Consider the following 20,190-nt stretch of genomic DNA (forward strand, 5'->3'; position numbering starts at 1 on the left):
AGACGAAAACACGGACAACTCCCAGACCGAACAACACCGTGGTAGCGACCTGTCAATCACGAAGTAGCCACGCCCTAAAGCTTGACTCTAAATGAGACCAGAATTTACTAAATGAACATCATGCTGTATTGAAGAAGACTTGAAACTAGCGATTGAGACCATAAACTCATGTTTACAATGTTTACTGAGGTAATAAAACAAGTGAGAAGTAGGGTCATTTTCTCATAGACTTCTATACAATCAGACTTCTTTTTGCAACCAGAGGAGTCGCCCCCTGCTGGCTATTAGTAAGAATGCACGTTTGAGGCACTTCAACATTGGCTTCACTTTTCAGAACCTGAGGTTGAAAGTATATACTGCCGTTTGTATCCTGTTTTGGTCCAAATTAATATGGCCCGCTTAAACTATAGAAATATAAGCCAAGAACATAAAGGAACACAAAAATAGAATTTATTGAAAATTGTTAAAAAATGCGTTTTTGTGTATATAAACAAAAGAGTTGACATTTTACAAAATAATTGTGCTGTACACATTTAGCTAAAGATCAAAGAACATTAGCGTCTAGCTTTACAAAAATTACATTATACCGTACAAACACTGGTGAGTGGCCCACCTGTAAATGCTGTACTGTACACTGTGGTGTACATCATTAATGTCATATGTTTTATATTAAATAATATCATAATACACATGTTTAAACTGTGGTAATCCTCCTGACATTCTTGGAGCTTTCCTCTGGTACACACACCTGGACTGCAGGGCTCTCATTGTGTAGAGAAAGGTTGCTGGAATACACCACATCAGGGACCTGCAGGGGCACAACATCAAATTTAGGTTTTAATGACAAAAATGCACACAGCAGGTAATTATCTGCAGCACTGTAGATTGACAGCAATCACAGAGATTCCTGTCTCTTACATGAGTGCAGTAGTGACACTGTGGAGGATTTTGTGTTTTGTAGTTGACAGTCCAGTGTACAATCACCCGCAGACCAGAAGACAACTATTGCTTTAAAGGCCTCAAAGTGACTGTCTTCAACCTTTGGTATCTCCAAATAAGGTAATCCTATTACCAAACTCATTACTTAGACCGTGAATCAGAACTGATCCTGTGAGCTCACATCACGTCCTGGTCCATTGAGGCGATTTCAAGGTGAGCGACAGAAATAAATAGAAACAGCTGGGCGTCTGACAAAAGTTCAACTCAAAACGGCGTGCCACGTCGAACTGCATCGCTCACGGCCAGGACATTCCAATAAAAGAGGACATGGTTATTAAGCAGTGCTGTTAATGACTTTGCGGAGCACAAGATCTGTAGGATAAACTTCTAATGGGTGAGTACTGGTTTATTATTATGGAGTGGGATCAGGGATTTAAATCTATAGCACTGTAATGGTTACGTCTCATATGTTGGAAAATATGCACCTACTGAAATCTGTGTCTGTGATAGCATTTTGCCTGCTGAGTTCAAGGCAGGCTGTTGAATTAGCGTTGATAAATTTGGCACTTCGTCTACTCTCCGTGGTGCTGATCTAAGGCTAGTTTGCAGTATGTGAGATTCATGGTGATCCTCTCCATGGTGGCATAGCAATTGTCTGATTTGCAATTGTTTGGAGTGGTTGAGCGTGTTTGTGCGCACGAGTGTGTGTTGAGTTTGGGGCGAGGGCCCAAGAAAGAAAATTGCACCGGGGCCAATCACAATTATGTTATACTGCTGGTTACATCAGTCACGTTAGTCACATGTTTTTCAGTGACGCTTGTGACGTGTTTTTCGTACTTGTGTTATGTTGTCTCCATACGTATTGTACTTAGTTTACGTACTTATTTTAAGGCCAAGCATGACGTTTTTCCTAAACCTAACTAAGTGGTTTGTTTTCTAAACCCAAGTGAGTGTTTTTGTTGCCCCCTGCTGGTACTGCACTTCATATGCATGCAGGCAAAACGTGACACACTATCAACTGGTAGGCATTTAGGTCTATTACCCGCTTTGGTGTGATGATGATGATGATGATGGAGCCACTTAAGTTCCCTGTAAGTTAAGTATAGTGCTGATGGCTTTTTGTGGAGCCGTGCCAAAAAGCATGTTATTCCACATTCCTGTCTGACGTCAAGCTGTCTGATGGGAGGCATGCGGAGGTGAAACAGTATAGAGGAGGAAGAAACTCCAGCTGCAGAATGAATGGCTGCATTATTCAGCTCCGGTCGACCTCTCTCTCTCTGTCTCTCTGTCCTCCCACCTTCTCTTTCTCTATCTTACCTTGTGAAAGCCGACAAATTCCTCCTGCCTACGAGTTTCCATGATTAGCTCATTGTAAACTGCATCTGCAGGGTGAAAAACAGCGATTTAGCCTGATCTAACCTCGCAGCCCCTCTGACCAGCTACAGCCCACTTTGGACTTAAAGCTGACCTCAGAAAAATAGTAGAAATTGGGCGATTTAGTGGCTCAGAGGTCTGATATGTGTACCAAGTAAACACAGTATTGTTGTGAGTTTAAACCCATCATTTGTTTCTGTCTGAATTAGAAAAATATGAATATGATTTGTTGATTTTGAAACCTGCATATTATGTGGTTTGTGGCTGCTCAACTGGTCGTTTGCAAGTACCTCACCCAGCTATGGCTTAAAGATTTGACTTGCTCAGTTATCCTTGAAGTACTATGTCACTAATTACTGTGGCAATATACTGTAAGTGATAAAGCAATAAGTAAAATAACCATAACAGTGTTTTTTGTATCCCATTTGCTATAAGTCATGTATACTTTACATTACACGTAACCATTTTGCAAGCCATGTTGCAGGTTTTAAGGAATTTAAATGGATGATTTTTCTACTCTTCCAGACATCCATTGTCTTCCTTTCATTTCTATACAATATGGATATTGATTAGCAGACTCTTGAATCATCTTAACATTGTGTAATCCATCACAGTGGACATCAAGTCTGAGTTACTTTTTGTCAAAGTGACGTTATTGTTGTGGAGAATCCATCTGCAGTAAAACTTCATTACAGAGCAATCATAGCCTAACTTTGACAAAACAATTAAAACAGACTTTATGTAAAATGTGATGAATTACACAATTTGTGCAAGTTTTAAAAGTTGACTGATTGATTTTCATATTGCATGCAAATGAATGAAAACCAATACATTCCTGAAACGGCATGAAAAACATCCAAAAGTCTAAAAATGTGTAGCATGCATTCAAAAACGGTTGGTACAAATGTAAACGTATGTAATTTGTAGTTAAAGCTGAAGTCGGTAACTTTGAGCAAATATAACAAAAAACATTTTTTTTATAAAACTGTCACTATATCCTAATAACTATCGATTAATTGAGAAAATAATCCTTAGTTGCAGCTCCAGTTATCGGTTTGTAAAAATCTGACTTACCTGTGCAGTTAATACAGTTAATGTAAAGCCACAGTTTGTCAACAGTGTTATTGTGATTAAACAGGTGTAGTTGAGGGTTACAAATATCCTGGTGAACTACTCACTCTCTCACCTGTGGGGCCCTCACCAGAGTATCCCATGTTGACCTTCCCACCAGTCGCCTCAGCAACCGAGCTTCTCCCGCTCACCGATTGGTCGAACCTGCGAATGCCCAAATGAACGGTCCAATGGAAAAGATAACCTTTAGCTGAGATACGGTGGAGCCACTTTGTCAGAGGCTATGCTGTTGTGAACAGACAATTTTCTCTCCTCACAAAGCTGCAGTATATCAGCGGCCTCTGCATTGTTTTCATCATAAAGTGCTTTGACAGATAAGAAATGAACATCATCATTTTTCAGCGCATTTTATTAGACTCAACTCTCACTTCAACGTGCTCAATGGGAAAGCTATAAAATGTGTTTCAGCTGCGTGGAAAATGCTGACAAATATATCTGCTTCTTAAACGAGCTAACGACAATTTGAATCTTAATTAAGTTGTTACAGAATGTAATGACTATTTAATGCATCCTTCAATTTTCTTTTATAATGAGGAACAATAAAAGCCCATTCATTCTCAGAAATAAGTACGTATTAACTGTGTTTGCTGAGTCTTCATATTTGCTTATGCAATATATAAATGGAGCTCAATACAGCCAGGACATCTGCTTCTTCACAGATTATTGGCAGATAATTTCTCCTCAAGTCAATTCACTCCACAGTTGATCTTAAAATATTTTTTGTTAGTTTAGAAATTAAAGAAAATCCAATGTTTTCATTGTTTGAAAATAGCCTCATAAAGCAAAAGGTGTCCAGAAAAAGAGCTCTTAAATCTTACCTTATTGCCTCCTGTGGGCTCGGTTCTGAAAGAAAATGAGGCATTAAGTTTACAGAATTATTATGAGCTGTCAGCCGTTAACTTTATTATTCTCACGGCATTGACCACAGAACTATTGTGTTTGCTCGCTGCTTCTACAGCTGTAAATGTTCCGCGGTTTATTAGTTTTGGGTTCTGCACTAATATCATGGCCTGCAGTCAGTTTGCAATTCAACAGTGAAAGCTGGAGCTGAGTGTTAATGAGTTTTGCAACACGGCTTCGTGGTTGTCTTTGCCAAAGGTCCTCCTGGCCACCGAGAAAACACAACAGTATAACAGTGGTGCAGATGGCGCTTGCCTCAGGAGACGTATAAACTGCTCCTTCTGCAGGGAGAGAAATTGCCTTCGTCATTATATTTTAAATCCCTGCTGTCATGCTGGCCAAAGTCTTTGAGGGTGACTATATTAGATCCCTTCTACTTTCCCAATAATTACAAAGCATACATTACTCCCCGTTCAAAGAGGAGCTTAGTGGCTTGGAAGCATGCCATATCCTCTAACATGTGAAACATCCTCAGGAAGTTAATTTAACTCGCTCGGGGATGTTACATTAAAGCTGTAGGTGACGGAGGTATCAGACGTTTCAGGTACAGAATCAGCTGCCGGAGGAGAAAGGTCACACCTGCTTTATGATAATCCCTTAGCTCTAAACCATAGCCGTGATTTGCATTGGTCCAGAATCAGTCACGGGGATTACACTGACTTCTAAATGTGTGATTTAGGGCCACTTTTGTTATCGCGCACAAACAGGCCTCCTCCGCCTCCTTGTGCTATTAGCAAAGCGATCCCCTCGGAGATGGCACTCCAGAAACATCTCTGCAACATCCCTCTTTCCTGGCCTGACTTTTTACAACAGCACACCACTTTACTTGCCAAGGCATCGACCTCTCTGTTTGGAGAGGTGACGACGTAGTGCGGGCACATCACAAATATTCTGGGTCAGGTTATGAGCTCTGAAAGAGTTGCAGTAAAACTGTCTCACTGTGTGGTGGTTTTAAACCCTTATTACTGTAATGGGCTTTGTACTGTAGAATTTCCTGAGCCATGCAATTTGGTACTGCCTTACGGCCTTTACACACCGGGGGCGTGACGAATAAATGACACAAAAATGTGGAATACTTGGCTGCGAATATTTGGCATCAAAACTATTCTTACCGGCAGCGATGCAAATTAACCACAGTTGCAGCAATTTTTCAATAAAAGGTTTGAATAGATTCACGCAGACAGAGGACCAACTACCATTGTTTTTACGTTGTGAAAGTGAAACTTAAAACCAACACGTTAGGCAATAACAAATTTTAAATTACATGAAACGTTACGTTTTGAAAACAAACAAAACAGCTTCTTTAGGTTTAGGCAACAAAACCATTTAGTTAAATTTAGGGAAAAAGATTGTGTTTTGGCTGAAAATAGCTACGTTTCAAAACTGAAAGTGAAACTTAACGCTTGAACACAAAGACAACTTTGCGTTGTTGGTTTCACATGGGACACGAACCCTGGTCTCCTGTGTTTCTTTCACGCCATCTACAGCGCCTCACTTTTGATACTTTCATAATTACTATGGTCGCTACATCGCTGTCGCTTTTTTTTATACCTTCTTTTGGTGATCGACAATGACCACGACCAATACTATTGGATGTAGCAGGGCCCTACTGACCCACATCTATGGGGGTTATAACCACTGATAACACAGATTTAATGGCCTGATAAGTCTAATCTGCTTAGACAAGAGAGTGGTATCGATCTTCTCATCTAACTATCCGCAAAAAAGCAATTAAGTGTGTTTCCCAAATTATGTAACAATTCCTTTAAATCTACAGAAGAAGCTATGTCCAAAAGCTTAACTGTGTTACAGTCAAACATCCTGAGTCATCCGGCAGGGACCAGGTGTGAGTCAGGACCTCATGTTCCCCAAGGTAAAATTCCTGCCAGTGTACCAACAGCTGTAATCCTTTGAGCCAACAGGTTGATAGCCTGGCCAAGGTCGCCACATTCCCAGCAAACAACTGTCAACTCATCTACACGTCTGACAGGGTTTAGATATAAAGCCAGGACCAGGAAATGGGCCGACTATTTATCTAAGGGAGACTCACTATCATTGCTTATTTTTTTAACCTATTTCCTCTATGGCTGGGACAATTCACCTATCTCCCAATTCGATACTATCACGATTGGGTGCCGATTCGATTCCGATTTGACCAAAGAGATGAGAGTGACGGCTGGCTTGACCGCACGTTACCGCAATACGATAACGTTTCTTGCCTATGAAAGAGTTAGCATGCAGCTTTAGCCGTGATGTCTAGCTCTGCTTTTCCTGGCAATGTGTGAAACCCAAAGCGTTTCCATACTTTACTGTATGTGTAGTGTTTACCATGTTGGATTTAATATGTGAGGGTGCAGGTCGTATTCACACGGACCCTCCGCCGTTTTGTAGTTCCTCGCTGCGGCCAGCTGCTTTTAGTTGTGTTTTTTTCCACCCCTAATTTTCTCTGGTGAGATGTCTTGCTCAGGGGCATCTCTGTAGTTTCAAATCTGTTTGATTTGTCCCAGTTTGTCTGGGATTCAAACCTCCAACCCTGCAGTCACACACACTTCGCTAACGTTTGTGCTGTTTCCTGCGGAAGGAACGCTTTGTGCTGACAACTAATGTTCTGCCTTTGTCAGAAAATATATTGCGTGCCCTTGGTGAAGGCCAGTTTGGGGCAATGCCGAGTCACAGCGTGTAACCGCCCATCTTCTTCATTATACTTTAATCACAGTTTCTGTACTGGAAAAGTATGGGGGGGGGGGGGGATTTCACCTAGAGCAATTCAAGTAAGACAAAAGTGCATACTTGCTTGTCTCCTGTGTCGGTACAAGAGGAGGGAGCAGACGCAGAGCAGGAGGAGCAGCAGAAAGACAGAGAGGGAGGCCGTTACTGCCAGAGGGACTGTGCAGTCTCCTTCCTCCTGCACCACCTCTGCAACTGAGCACAGAAGGTCACATCAGTGTTTCGGTAAAGAAATGCTGAAGCAGTGTTGTTACTTTGCAATTCAATTACAGATTTGCAGACATAGTGTAAAGAAAGCTGTGTTCAATCTCCTGTTTTAATTTGCAGTAGTATGCATGAGGGTGTTTGCCGAGGGAGTGGATTTAAATCAAATGTTACAACTGCAAATGGAACATTACTAAGATTATAATGCAGTGTTTGTATTTTGGGCCTTGGAGAGGTTTGTTCTGTGATGCAAACTCATGCAGTGTTGATCTGGCAGCTCTTTTCTTTTCCACTCTCCTCTTCACTATTAATGCTCAGTGATGATTCACAGGCTTCCCAAAAGAGAAAGGGACAGAAAAAGAGGAAAGAACAAAGTGAAACACACAAAGAGAGACAGATTAAAAAAGAGAGAAGGAATGTAGAGACAGAAAGCTAAACTAGGACGGAACAAAGAGAGATTCACTGTGCATATATGTTATTTAAAGAGATAGTTTGGGTGCTTTGAAGTGGGGTTGTATGAGGTACTTATCCATAGTCAGTGCATTATCTACAGTAGATGATGGTTGGCACGCCCCCAGCTTGGAGAAGCAGACAGAAGTTACCGCACAGAACCAAATGTACTGCTGTGGACGGGGCCGGCAGCAAAACGTATTTTAGAAACCTAAAAGAAAGACTCCCCTAAAAAAAAATCAATATCAGTTTAAGTGTACGCTATATTTAGAAAATTTTCTCCGCTTTACCTTGCCGTGAGGCAGCTATACAGTCTATGTTTCCAACAGGGAACTAAAGCTGTTATCTATGCTCTCGCCAAAGCAACCAGACTCCATTGAAAATAACAGTAATTTACCTCGCAGAACACGGGGGTTGCTGGTCTACCACTGCCTCGATCGGTTAGTTTGTATGTGCTATAGAGAGGTGAAGTCCCGCCGCTTCCGATGGACCACCGTGGGACAATGGCGAGAGACAAATATTTTTTTTATCTGTTTGATTTGCGCCATGAATCACACATATGATGTTTGTCAATTTAAAAGATGTTTTGCAAGTCAAGAAAGTTGCAGTTGTAAAACTGTTGAAGTATAAGACTGTGAAAATACGTAAATTAGAAAGACTACACACCCAAAAGTCACGTAAGTGATGCTCTCTCACTAAAGCTACGATGCCTGTGTGTTTCGTACTGGGATGTACTCACACGAGCAACGGATCTTGCTCGTTCTTTCTCTTCCCGGGTGATAAAAAGAGCAGGAGTTGCTGGATAAAACACATCAGGTAAGATAACGTTTTATTTGATCGTGGTTATAGCTAAGTTAGCTAGCTAGCTAGTGTTGGTGACGTATATTGTGCGAGACGAGAGATGTAGTTCACTGAGCGGTTTCACACAAAACTAAATGATATTACAACAAACTCTTTCTTGACTTGCAAAATTATGTTTTAAATTGACAAACAACATATGTGTGATTTATGGCGCAATTTGTGTGATTTTTTGTCTCTAGCCGTCGACTACCGTACATATTTTTTCCGATATAAGGTCCCATGGTGGTCCACCGTAAGTGGCGGGACTTCGCCTCTCTATCTTCGCCTCTCTATTGTGCGACTGTGGTGAATCCGAACTAACCAAAGTCACACAATACCACATACAATCTAACTGATCAAGGCAGCGGTAGAACAGCAACCCCTTTGTTCTGTGAGGTAAAATTACATATTATTTTTTCAATGGAGTCTGGTGGCTTTGTATGAATTTGGCGAGAGCATAGATGGAACAGCTTCAGTTCCCCGTCGTAAAGGGCTGTCTGATGGAAAGGTAAAGCAGTGAAATATAGCGTACATTTAAACTGATATTGATTTTTTTAGGTGAGCCTTTCTTTTAGGTGTCTAAAATACGTTTTGCTGCCGTCCCCATCCACAGCAGTACATTGATTTGGTTCTGTGTCGGTAACTCTTGTCTGTTTCTCCAAACTGGGGGCTGCCGACCGTAATCTACTGTAGGTAATACACTGACTATGGATAAGTACCTCATACAACCCCACTTCAAAACACCCGAACTATCCCTTTAATGTAAAACACGATGGCCGTGTTCTCTTACCGACTGTCAGACGGACGCCGCTCTTCAGCGGTGTGGGGAGGGCAGACACAGAGGCCAGACAATCCACTTGAGAACTCTTCGTTGCCGTAACATTGAGGTTGCTGGTCACAGTGAAGAGGCTCTTACCCGACTCTTCACTGCTGATGTTGTATTCACCCTGGCTCACCTCCATGCCAATCCCCAGAGAGAGAGAGAATTAGTATTATTTATATTCTGCTTACTAAGTGGGACGCTTACAATCAGTTATTCTGTAAATACTCAAAACAGAACTGTATTTAAAGGAACAGTACAAATGTTTGTTTTTTAATTCCTAAGCTTTAAGACAGCTGAGCTCTTTGGAGATGACAGATATGTTTTAAATTTGTTCAGCCAATGCAACGCTCCATTCAGCAACATGATGATCCTTAATCTTTTGCGCTTCTCACCATGACAAACTGACCGTTTCCGAAAGTGTCTGTAAGAGTCTTGAAACTACTTTCTCCCAACAGAAAGCCTAAAAATAATAATTCACCTGCATTTGCACCTTCTCTGCACAGGCACAGCATTAGAGCCTGTGCTGGGTTTTTTTTCAGAGATACTTGAAAATAAAGTGCTTTTGAGTTCAAATGTTCACAAAGAGGTCTGTGAATTTGTGAGAAACAAAAAAGCCCTTTTTGCCTCTTGTAATGCTGTAAATCAAATGCAATAGAGAGCATTACAGCTGATAAAACAGGGTTGTTTCTTTGGTTTTCAGGAGGCCAATCACTTCATTTATTTAGGTTTCTGGACAATATTTGTCATTGTTTTGTGTTGTTAATTGATTTCCAGTAAATATACACATACATTTGCATAAAGCAAGCATATTTGCCCACTCCGATGTTGATAAGAGTATTAAATACTTGACAAATCTCCCTTAAAGGTACATTTTGATCAGATAAAAAATGTGCGATTCATTTGCTATTAATCACGATGAACTATGGACAGTCATGCGATTATTCACGATTAAATATTTTAATTGATCGACAGCCCTAATAAAATCCTTTGCTAAGTTCTCAAAATGACAATAGTGAGGAGGATGTATGTACTTACCTTTTTGTTATTCACCTGCCATTGCAAAGTGGGTTGAGGGAACCATCCGGCTGCTTGACATTCAAACAGGACCAACTGACCCTTAAAAGCCAACTTGTCGTCCCCAACGACTTTCACGCTGCCCTTTTCTGCAACCAGAAGAAAGCCTGTTCACAAACCAGATTTTTTTTTTCATATTTAAGTGCATACATGCATGTATACAGTATGCACTTCTGTTAATGCATGAGGATGTATAGGTTTATGAATACCGACACCGGGAATGAATGTATTAATTTCTTTTGAAATGCACGTTGTTGCATGCACACATCTGTGCGCATCACCTCTCCAGTCGGCCTGTTCACTTACAAAAGACGGATTTCATTCGTCCCGGGTGATTGATCGCGTGTCTCAAAGTCTCAATTGCCTGACGAATGCTTCTCCTCTTTTCCCCTTCATCTCCTTCCCTGCCAGCCAAATAAGCCACTTAAGGCCCTGGGAGATACAGTATCTCATATGTGAAGTCTATTGTCTGGCAGAATGAAAGGCGCTGGATGCAACAGACAATTGAAACGGACAGAAAGATAATTACAGAAGCTTCGCTGCTTTGTCTAAGCGAATGACATGTCTGTGCTGATTTAGGTTCAAATCCTCAGCTGTTTTGTGCACATTATTGGCTGTCCCTTTTCTCCCAGGGGCTTTTATTTGATGCCTGACTTGGTGTCATAAACATCGTACCATCCAATTCTAAAAAAGGGGTGGACTCCGGCTGCTCTTAGAGAATCTCTGCACCGTTGAATAAAGGTTGGCGAGGAACCAGCAGCCTCATTTGCACTGACTGATGAGGGGCTCTGGGCGATCATGGCAGATTGATACATCTGAATAGAGAAAGGAACGACATCAGCACTCTTTCCCAACGCTCCAATTTAAGTGATCCCTGAAATAAGGTTTCATAAGGTTGGTTAATCACTGTAGGGAAACTCTGACGACTTTGAGCTGCTGTGGCGGGCTGTGTGAGGCGGGGAGCCCTCAGATAACTCTAATTCCAGTGATTTTTCAGCAGGGGTCCTCAGAGGGGAAATTGCTGCATTGAGGGCAGCAATTAAAGACTTTTATAGGCAGGATTGGTGTGTATGTGCTAGGGCTGCACAATTATGGTCAAAATGATAATCACGATTATTTTGATCAATATCCAGATCATAATTATTCATTGATTTTAGGGACAAACATATTTTTATTGCACTTTCACATTTAAATAAACAGAGTGCTGCTTTCACTTCCATGTTGTGCTACATTCCTGCTAATATACAACTCTTTGCATCAAAATAAGACTGGTCCTTATTCACAGTGCATCTCCTAGAAGCAAGATGAAATTGTACCAAAAACTTTGGGTTTGGGAGTTGAACTTTAACCCTTTCACACTGTGTTTCAGTTCATCAAAGTTCATTATAACATTCTGGTCTCCTAAAAATGTATTATCCAGCAGTCAGATGTGCTTAGCTCCACCCTCTCCTGTCACCTCTTGTTGCAAAAAAAAACAAGGTGGAGACGGCAAATTCCAATATGGAGACGACCAAGATGGAGACAACCAAGATGGTGACGGCCAAAAACCAAGATGGAGACGACCAAAAACCAAGATGGGGACGGCCAAAAACCAAGATGGAGACAACCAAAAACCAAGATGGTGACGGCCAAAAACCAAGATGGTGACGGACAAAAACCAAGATGGCGACAACCAAAAACCAAGATGGCGACAACCAAAAACCAAGATTGAGACAACCAAAAACCAAGATTGAGACAACCAAAAACCAAGATGGCGACGGCCAAAAACCAAGATGGCGACAACCAAAAACCAAGATGGCGACGGCCAAAAACCAAGATGGCGACAACCAAAAACCAAGATGGAGACAACCAAAAACCAAGATGGTGACGGCCAAAAATCAAGATGGAGACGACCAAAAACCAAGATGGGGACGGCCAAAAACCAAGATGGCGACAACCAAAAACCAAGATGGAGACAACAAAAACCAAGATGGAGACAACCAAAAACCAAGATGGAGACAACAAAAACCAAGATGGAGACAACCAAAAACCAAGATGGTGACGGCCAAAAACCAAGATGGCGACAACCAAAAACCAAGATGATGACAGTCAAAAACCAAGATGGCGACAACCAAAAACCAAGATGGCGACAGCCAAAAACCAAGATGGCGCCAACCAACCCCAAGATGGTGACGGCCAAAAACCAAGATGGAGACAACCAAAAACCAAGATGGAGACAACCAAAAACCAAGATGGTGACGGCCAAAAACCAAGATGGAAACAACCAAAAACCAAGATGGAGACAACCAAAAACCAAGATGGTGACGGCCAAAAACCAAGATGGAGACGACCAAAAACCAAGATGGTGATGGCCAAAAACCAAGATGGCGACGGCCAAAAACCAAGATTGAGACAACCAAAAACCAAGATTGAGACAACCAAAAACCAAGATGGCGACGGCCAAAAACCATGATGGCGACGGCCAAAAACCAACATGGCGCCAACCAACCCCAAGATGGTGACGGCCAAAAACCAAGATGGAGACGGCCAAGATGGAGACGGACAAAAACCAAGATGGAGACAACCAAAAATCAAGATGGAGAAAACCAAAAACCAAGATGGCGACGACCAAAAACCAAGATGGCGACAGCCAAAAACCAAGATGGCGCCAACCAACCCCAAGATGGTGGCGGCCAAAAACCAAGATGGCGACAACCAACTCCAAGATGGAGACAACCAAAAACCAAGATGGAGACAACCAAAAACCAAGATGGAGACAACCAAAAACCAAGATGGAGACGATATTCGATTACTTGTGCAGCCCTAGTATGTGGATGCATTTTGTCTTGCTTGAAAAGTGTATAACACATTCACTGTATGTGTGGGTGTGAATTTATTCCAATGAGGGCATTATGTTCACTTCTCTCTGATTTAAATAGAAGAATTCTCTTTTCTGCAGCTCTAGCCTTCACTGCAGACCCTGTTCATACTCAGCAGCGCATGCAACCATATTGATTTGCTCAAATGAAATGTGTGTGTGTTTGTGTGCGTAAGTAAGAGAAGGAGCAGCGAGAGGAAGCAGGAGTGTGTTGTCATATTTACATCATCTTCATATTGGACAATTAAAGCAGGGAGTGCGGATGATAGCATAGAGAGTCATCCGGCCCGCGGTGGATTTGTGGCTCCGTTCCAACAGTATATTTGAAGCTGCAGTACACAAATCACGAGCAGAGTTGCTGACTGTTAACTGGGCGTGCCAGGATGCACAATTAATTCAAAGTCTGTGTCAGGCCACAGTGATCCTCTGCATCCAGACCGGAGGGCCTGATTCACCATGCACTACTGTTAATGGCCACATATGTCAGTGGGGATTTGCGGCACTGGCAGCGATGGAGGCTCTCTCAGTAATATATTGGAGGCGATGGGTCATTGGTTTTGTTTCCTCTCGCTTTTTTGCAGAGGGGATGTTTCCATGCAGGTTTTTTTTTTTAGCTGAGTTGAGTTTGTACATACTGCAGATGCAAATGAGCTGAATGATAAGGTCAAGAGAAGCACAGGTCCAAGGAAGTCTTGAAGCATATCCGTAATAAGTTGTCATCTAGTTTGAGGCATGATGCCACCTCTGTTTCCAGACTGTTGCCCCTTATTCTGTTTTCTAAAATATACAAATTCTGAATTTCGAAAAATAAATTGATTATACAAGCAGAAGAAGAAGATGTCTGGAAATTTGAGTCTCAAAAAGTATGTCATTTTGAAATGGAAAAAGTGTAGGAACCCCGATAATTAGTTATCTGCTCTAGAGCCATTGACCCATGGTGGTCCATCGGAAGGGGCAGGACTTCACCTCTCTATAGCACATACAAACTAACCGATCGAGGCAGCGGTACACCAGCAACCCCCGTGTTCTGTGAGTCTGGTTGCTTAGGCGAGAGCATAGATAACAGCTTTAGTTCCCTGTTGGAAACATAGCCGCAACAATTCCAGCTTCTTAAATGTGAATATTTTCTGGTTTCTTTACTACAAAACAAGACATTTGAGGACGACATCTTGGGCTTTGGGAAACACTGATCGACATTTTTCACCATTTCCTGACATTTCACAGACCAAACAACTACAATTAATCGAGAAAATAATCAACAGATTAATCAACAATGAAAATAATTGTTAGTTGCGGCCCTAATCTGCTCAAATACAGTCTCTAATTTGTGAAAAGAAATTGCTCTGACTTGCTTGTTTAGAAGTCTCGCTTGTTAAAATGCTGCAGTGCTCTCAGCTTGAGATATCAACACCATCAGAACTGCAGAGAACTACTGATTCTTATCAAGTCCTGACTCTAATGTGCCACCCAGTCCTCACATCGCAGCATACTCCCTTATGCAGGGGACACACTACACGAGAATCAAGCCCATTTTGGGCCCGATTCCCCCTTCCCAACAATTCCCAGCAATTGTTTTGATGATTCTAAAGATTATCTTTCCAGATATTCCTGTGGTGTGAGGTACATTAAGAGGGGTTTTTACATTCCCCGATCTGCTCAGAAGTCCATCCCGGCTGCACCGATTTCAAATCGTAAATATTACATATATTCAATATTTACGATCAGATATCCTGTTGTGTGAGGGGGAAGAACGATTGAGAATTGATTGAGAATCAAACTGACCGAAGAAGAAAGGGCACCACCGCCGTCATGCCGGTCGCGGCTAATGTATGAGGTAATCCAAAACGCGAAGCATACAGTAGTAGTAAGATGTACTGACTCAAAACACTCCAGTGTTTATTTAACGCGTGACTTTTAACATCGCTAATTCTTTCTGCCCATCGCCCACCATGTTAGTTTACATTAAAGTCACGTGTGATTGCAAGAGATTATGCAACACTCCCATTTTTTTTAGTTGTGCCTCTTGTTCATGAATGGAATGTGTTAGTGTGTGGTGTGCTGTTTTGGCCAAATCGTTGCTCACCACACACTATAGGAACAAAACTGTTAAATTTAACATAGCATGTCATTAAGTGTGGAGTCTCACGTTTTCAAAATCTGTTAAAATGTGAAAAATCTTTTAGTGTGGGCCATCCTTTAGACACTAGGAGAGGAGAGGAGAGGAGAGGAGAGAGGAGAGGAGATTGCAGCTGCAGCCTGTAAATCCTTCTCTGCTGCCTGGTCTGACTGGCATGGAGTCCAGCTCTTTCCACCTGGTATTTATATCTGAGGCCCAATCAATTCCTGTCCCAGAAACCACCCACACTGTCATTAACAATGTCACAGAAGCCATCAAACATGCCGGGGCAACTGTCCTCCACCACACAGTCCCAAATGATTTCCACCCCTTGACATACACCGTGACGGATCACTCGGGCGCTTGTTCAGCTGCTTTTACAGAAAACTTTCATTCTTGAATCCTCACGTCAAATAAATTAAAACAAAGGCAGTATGGCTTGAATGCTGAGGCAAAATACAACATTTTTTTGTCTCTGACTCTTTCTGTTCTTCATTTTTTTGTTGAGTAGAGACGACAGTGTGTGGGTGGGCAGAATGAAAGCAGCTACACGACTTTTGCTTAGTCCCTTCATTTACCTCTTTTTTTTTTTTAGATGCTGCTTTTTGCCTTGTCAAGGTTAAATTCAGTGTGTTTCTGCACTCTCTCACGCTGCAATAGTTGCAGTTGAGACTTGCCATCTGCTTCGTTCCCTTCACTGCTTTGCGTTTGTGTGTGCAGACATAAAGTGAGTATCCCTGAGAGGAGCTGGCTGCACAAAAAGCCTTTGAAATTCTTTGCAGCAGGAATAAACAGTTCCTTGCTGCTTTCCTGCTACAGTGAATCAAGGTAACACACACACATAGTACCTCCTGTGAGTCTCTCACACACACAAACACACACATGGACATACAGACCTTGTACAAACAGGCTTGCTGTTTTCTCTTCAATGCTCATGAGGATACAGGTCACTTGTCCCTGGTTGTGCCTCTCTGTGTTCTTCAGGACCAACACCCAGCTGTCTCCCTGTGAGACGGGGCTTGTCTCGGCCGTCACATTAGGGTTGATGGAGGGCAGGACACCAGTCTCCTTGGAGATGGTGACAACCGGTGTACTATTCAGCTGCCATATCATAACGGTCCACTTGGGGTTGGAGGTGCTGCAGGTAAATCGGGCCTCCTCCCCTCGCAGGACGGTTAGTGTTTCAGGTGACAGCTTCATCTGAGCTCCAACTACTAAAAGTCCAAAGAGAGACAAACATTAAACACATCCTAATCCTTCCATGAAAACAAATCACCAGAGCACCACACACTGCTGTTAAAGGAATATGTTGGCATTTTGGGAAATGTGCGTATTCGCGTCCTTGTTGAGAGTTAGATAAACAGATTGATAACCACTCTCATGTCTGTACATTAAATATGTCATCTTATCCTCATACAACGGTTCGTATGATATCTTACGAAAAGTTATTTCTCATTTTTCATGCGTTTTCCTACGAATGTCCAGCAACACATGTTAATATCAGCTTGTGCATACAGTCTATTCAAAGTTAATTTCACAGGAACAACTTGGTTAGATTTAGGATACAAAACTACTTAGTTAGGTTCAACGCCGATAGCCGCTTTGATTGAGTTTGTTGCAAGTTTAAATATCCTCAATCATATGTTATCAGAATTGTTTTTCTCTGCGTGAGAAATAGAGTGGCATGAGAGCATGTGAAAAGTGTTGATTGCATAAAGGTTGGCAGCCCTGGTTAAATCAAAGAATTTTATTTTATGAAAACAAATGACCCCCTCGCAATTTTTCACAGCCCCCTCACTCAGTCACTTCATCCCGGCACCTGGCCTGATTGTCGGACTAAAAAAGGATTCTGTAACTACTCAATATGTCTGTTTCAATGCATATGCTTCCCACCCTCTCCTTATTATTGACAACCCAAATGCACTAACTGTTAGGACCTACTCTTCAGACAAACAACACAGAGACATATCAATGCACACACCCCCAGTTGAATTCCAGCGTATCTTTGTGGCTTTCTATCGCTGACAAATGAAGGAGAAAAGGAATTAATATCAATGTCAAACCGTGAAATATGAAATAAGAGGTTTACACCACAGTACTCGGGGTGATGTATAACTTGTTTATGTGAAGAGCTAACTGCGTTACTTTCCACAGCCAGCATCATAAATTATGCATTTAGGATATTAGGCCTGAGAAATATGTAGGACAGCCTATATGGCTATTTCTTTTCATTGCAATCAGAGAATGGCAGTCTAATGAGCATAATTTGTGCGTGCTCCTATTGGGACCATGAACCGTTGACTCTGAAGTCCCCTGACCACTGGCTACATCTTACTGTTAACTAGGTAGACAGCCATTTTGAAGGAAATGAATTATAAAGTGCAGCTAGATCATTAGGCTCTGTAATTAGATGGTGGGTTTAATCTGCAGGATGCTGCTACACCACGGCACTGAATGAGGCCGATAGCACAAATACATTACTGGTCTCCAATCCAACAAGCTGCTGTTTGTTTTGAGCTGGACTGAACTCTCACCTTGAATCCTGCATGAAAGAAGCAGCAGCAACAGAGAAAAGATGTCCATGTTTAATCAGTTGATCCAGTCAATCCATCGTTCAAGGCTGAATGGACCTGAAACAAAAATAATTGAGGAGCACGGTTGATCATAATCTCAAGTCTTGCTAGCAACGAGGCTCTAGGGATGACTATGTCTTTCTGTTAGTCCACCACTTTGATCCAAAGTAGAATATCTCAACAACTACTGGATGGATTGTCATGAATCCTCAGCTGTGCTTTCTGTTTAGTGCTAATTAGAAAATATTAGCATGCTACACTAAGATGGCGAACATGGTGAACAATAGAGCTGCAACAATTAATAGATTAATTGTCAACTATTAAATTAATTAACAACTATTTTGATAATTGATTAATTGGTTTGGGTATTTTTTTTTAAGAAAAAAGTCAAATTTATTTGATTCCAGCTTCTTAAATGTGAATATTTTCTGGTTTATTTACTCCTCTGTGACAGTAAACTGAATATCTTTGAGTTGTGGACAAAACAAGACGTTTGAGGATGTAATCTTGGGCTCTGGGAAACATTGACCGACATTTTTCACCATTTACTGACATTTTAGAGACCAAAGAACTAATCAATTAATCGAGAAAATAATCGACAGATTAATTAACAATGAAAATAATAGTTAGTTGCTGCCCTAGTAAACACAATACCTGCTAAACATCAGCGTGTTAGCTTTGTCATTGTGAGCACGTTAGCATGTGAATGTTAGACTAGCTCAAAGCACCATCGTGCCTAAGTGTACAGCATCTCAGAGCTGCTAGCATAAAAACATATATAATATATAAAACATATATCCATATCCTACATTTTCTATAAAAGACAACCGGACCTTTCCATTGCAATCTAATCTTTTAAGTTTACCTGGTAATAAAATCACTTGTTGGTAAAGTTTGTTTGTTTTTTTCAAAAGAAAAGAAAAACAGGTCAGAAAAATTAATGAAGCTTTTATTTTGTTAGATTTAAAATATTTGTTATTTAATAATTCGGAGCTTAACTCGTCCTTTCAGGTCATTTCAAACAACATTAAGCTTGATATTTGCTGACTACAAAATGTAGCAATGCGATTCCCCTATCTCCTACTGTATGCATAACACAGTTATGTGTTACATATTGTTTTTTCTGTTTTAAACGCAAAAGGTTAAATAAAAATTATAACTATATAAAAAAAGTAATAGAAATTGAATACATTTTTATATGCAACATGATCATCTGTTTACGACTTTCTTATTTCTATGTCCATTAATAATAATAATAATAAACTTTATTTATAGAGCACTTTTCAAAACAAAGTTACAAAGTGCGTTAGATGGTTGAATCAGGATTAAACATTTCAGGATTGGGCTGATGTGATCTTGTCTTCTTGTTAAAAGCAAAGCAGCTGCATTTTGTTCTAGCTGAAGGCATGAAATAGTTTTTATGGCTTAACTTTAAATACAGTGAATTGTAACCACGATGACATAAAAGCATGAATGACCTTCCCAAGATCAGGTCGAAAGAGAAAAGCTCATTTTTGAGATGCTCCCCGACTGATAAAAACGCGATTGAGGGACTTTTATAACTTGTTTTTCAAATGAAAGGTCACTGTCACTGTCACAGGTTTGACATTTGTAGACAGGGAGCCAAGATATTTTTGTAAAATTGGGATAGACTTTGGAGGACCAAAAAGAACGAGTTGTTTCATTTAGCTGGAGAACATTTTGTGACATCCAGCACTTTATTTCTGACGACCAAGATAATAACAGTTACTCCAGAGTTGGAAGAAACTTTCTGATCACTTTACCATAAAAGGTATTTTACTCAAAGTGGAACAGTTTCAGTTCAATTTAGTTCAGGTCATAGAATGATTACTTGTTAGGGATACTAAGCTACGCAGTAAAGTCACTGAGATCTTGTGTATAAAAAACTTGCAGCACTGCACACCTGCCTCTCAATCATTTCTTTCACACGCAGCAAAAAGCAGCTTCTCCTCAATAAAGTTGAAGCCTAAGTTAAGTGAACAATAAATAACCATAAATACCGCTGTGGTCGTCAGACTCACCTCAGTCTGGTGTCTCTCTGGATCAGCAGCGGTGGACACATGTCAATGATGATGCTCCTTTCTCATGCTGGGTGCTCAACCATGTTACCCAAAACTGTCCCGTTAAATATTACCAAACTCAGAGGGAACTTTGCCCCGTG

At 41.1% G+C, this 20,190-nt stretch overlaps 1 protein-coding gene across 8 annotated transcripts; it reads right to left on the reverse strand.

Annotated features, from left to right (window-relative positions):
* Positions 1-428: 428 nt before the first annotated feature.
* On the reverse strand, positions 429-20,156 carry igsf5b (immunoglobulin superfamily, member 5b). Of its 8 annotated transcripts, XM_037776348.1 has the most exons (11): positions 20,051-20,156; positions 17,970-18,065; positions 16,332-16,649; positions 10,424-10,551; positions 9,356-9,521; positions 7,135-7,266; positions 4,263-4,287; positions 3,500-3,588; positions 2,257-2,321; positions 655-808; positions 429-624 (listed from the first exon to the last, which is right to left on the reverse strand). In XM_037776348.1, exons 2-10 carry the CDS (start codon positions 18,016-18,018, stop codon positions 695-697), a joined length of 1,086 nt encoding a protein of 361 aa, XP_037632276.1. In that variant the 5' UTR covers positions 18,019-18,065; positions 20,051-20,156; the 3' UTR covers positions 429-624; positions 655-694. The 8 variants fall into 8 exon arrangements, with proteins under 8 accessions (XP_037632276.1, XP_037632277.1, XP_037632274.1 ...); XM_037776349.1 differs by having other exon boundaries at positions 429-808; positions 3,515-3,588; XM_037776346.1 differs by having other exon boundaries at positions 429-808.
* Positions 20,157-20,190: the final 34 nt, after the last annotated feature.

Source organism: Sebastes umbrosus, chromosome 7 (assembly GCF_015220745.1).
Source record: "Sebastes umbrosus isolate fSebUmb1 chromosome 7, fSebUmb1.pri, whole genome shotgun sequence".
In the NCBI taxonomy this organism is placed as follows: domain Eukaryota; kingdom Metazoa; phylum Chordata; class Actinopteri; order Perciformes; family Sebastidae; genus Sebastes; species Sebastes umbrosus.